General features: G+C 53.4%; 1 protein-coding gene across 1 annotated transcript in view; it reads left to right on the forward strand.

Annotated features, from left to right (window-relative positions):
• The window catches only part of OCEL1 (occludin/ELL domain containing 1), a 14,457-nt gene extending 12,911 nt beyond the window's left edge, over positions 1 to 1,546 (forward strand). The window contains exons 2-5 of the mRNA XM_011991058.1: positions 164 to 329; positions 580 to 633; positions 1,129 to 1,241; positions 1,336 to 1,546. Coding sequence (XP_011846448.1) covers positions 164 to 329; positions 580 to 633; positions 1,129 to 1,241; positions 1,336 to 1,354 — 352 coding nt within the window. The 3' untranslated portion in view covers positions 1,355 to 1,546. The remainder of the gene's footprint in view (positions 1 to 163; positions 330 to 579; positions 634 to 1,128; positions 1,242 to 1,335) is intronic.
• Positions 1,547 to 2,039: the final 493 nt, after the last annotated feature.

Raw genomic sequence — 2,039 nt, forward strand, 5'->3', positions numbered from 1 at the left:
AAAAAAAATAAATAAATAAAATAATAATAATAATAAAAAGACGGGGAGAAAAGGAACATTTTTAGTAGGGGGCCCGGCATGGACAAAGGAAAGCAAATTACACTGACTGGGGGAAAGGGTGGGGTTCTTTACGCTCACATTCTGACCCCCTTCAACCTGGTAGTAAGTACCCACCGGTGAGCAGTGAGAGGGAGCGGAGCCGCTACGCCGCAGTGTTCCAGGACCAGTACGGAGAGTTCGTGGAGCTCCAGCGGGAGGTGGAGTGTGCACAGGCAAAGCTCAGACAGCTGGAGGCCCTGCTGAGCTCCCTGCCCCCACCCCAAAGCCAGGTCAGCACTGGGGAGAAAGCCCTGCCCCGCAGCCCTTCTGAGTGGCCCGACAAGCCTGTGGGACACCCACTGGATCCAGATTTCTGGGACTCTTTCTACTCTAGGTTGGCTGGGCGCCACACGACACATGGCTTAGGTCAGCCCTTGAAGTCCCCACTAGATGGGCATTTAGTGTGTCTGAGCTTCGGTTTCCCCATCCCTCCTTGAGTTCAACTCTCCCTAAACCCCCTTTCTACTCCTCCCCTTGCAGAAGGAGGCCCAAGTTGCAGCCCGGGTTTGGAGGGAGTTTGAGAAGAAGCGAACGGTGAGTCTTGCATCCCATATCTTGGTCTTGCACCCCTGACACTTCTGTGAGGCTGGGGTGCCTGTGTCGGTTTTTGTTTTGTTTTGTTTTGTTTGTTTTTGAGACAAAATCTCGCTCTGTCGCCCAGGCTGGAGTGCAATGGTAAGATCTCAGCTCACTGCAACCTCAGCCGGCCGGGTTCAGGCGGTTCTCCTGCCTCAGCTGGGATCACAGGCGCTCACCACCACGCCTGGCAAATTTTTGTATTTTTAGTAGAGACAGGGTTTCACCATGTTGGCCAGGCTGGTCTAGAACTCCTGACCTCAAGTGTTCCGCCCACCTCGGCCTCCCAGACTGCTGGGATTGCAGGCATGAGCCACCTCGCCCAGCTCACCCAGTGGCCTGTGCCCAGTTTCAAGGAGAGAAAAATGAGGCTCGGAGAATGAAAGCGGGTTGAGCAGCTTGAGGGCCACAGGGCAGACTGCTGCAAGGACTTCCGGGTCTCGCCCTGCCTAGGATCCTGGCTTCCTGGACAAGCAGGCTCGCTGCCACTACCTGAAGGGTAAACTGAGGCATCTCAAGACTCAGATCCAGAAATTCAATGACCAAGGAGACAGCGAGGGCTCTGTGTACTTCTGAGTGCCCCTGCAGATGGGCAGAGGGCTGCATGGGGATGCAGGTCCCTTGCTTTTCTTGGTATCTCCTCAGCCTTTCCTCTTGCAGCTTCCCCTACCAGGGGTAGCTTTCTCCAGGATTGCAAATGCCTCTTCATTTTGGACTCGGCGCTGACAGCTCCTCCTCCAGGAAGGCCTTCCAGGTCTTCCTCCTCTGGGTCCTCTAGCTCTGACCCTATAGGGACTCCAGATCTCAACCTGTTCCCTGGAAGTAGGGCCTGCTCTCCATCCCAGTGAAATAAACATGTATTAGACACCTACTGAGTATAATTACTTAACACTTCTGATTTCACTCAGTTGTCATGCACACAAAAAGTTTTTTGTTTTTGTTTTTGACTGTGTCTCACTCTGTCGCCCAAGCTGGAGTGCAGTGGCGCAATCATGGCTCACTGCAGCCTCAACCTCTCAGGCTCAAGCAATCCTCCCACTTCAGCCTCCTGAGTAGCTGGGACCACAGCCATGTACCATGACGCCCCAGTTAATTTTGTTTATTTTTTGTAGAGATGGGGTCTCTCTATGTTGCCTAGGCTGGACTCAAACTCGTGGGCTCAAGCAATCCTCCTGCCTCGGCCTCCCAAAGTACTGGGATCACAGGCATGAGTCACTGCACCCAGCCATCACCACAAAATTGTTCCTTCATTTCCAGAGGAGAAAAAATATGAGGTTCCTGCTGGGCACCGTAGCTCACTCCTGTAATCCCAGCACTTTGGGAAGCCGAGGCTGGCAAATCACCTGAGGTCAGGAGTTCGAGAC

Source organism: Mandrillus leucophaeus, unplaced genomic scaffold (genome assembly GCF_000951045.1).
Source record: "Mandrillus leucophaeus isolate KB7577 unplaced genomic scaffold, Mleu.le_1.0 Scaffold11, whole genome shotgun sequence".
NCBI classification, from domain to species: Eukaryota; Metazoa; Chordata; class Mammalia; order Primates; family Cercopithecidae; genus Mandrillus; species Mandrillus leucophaeus.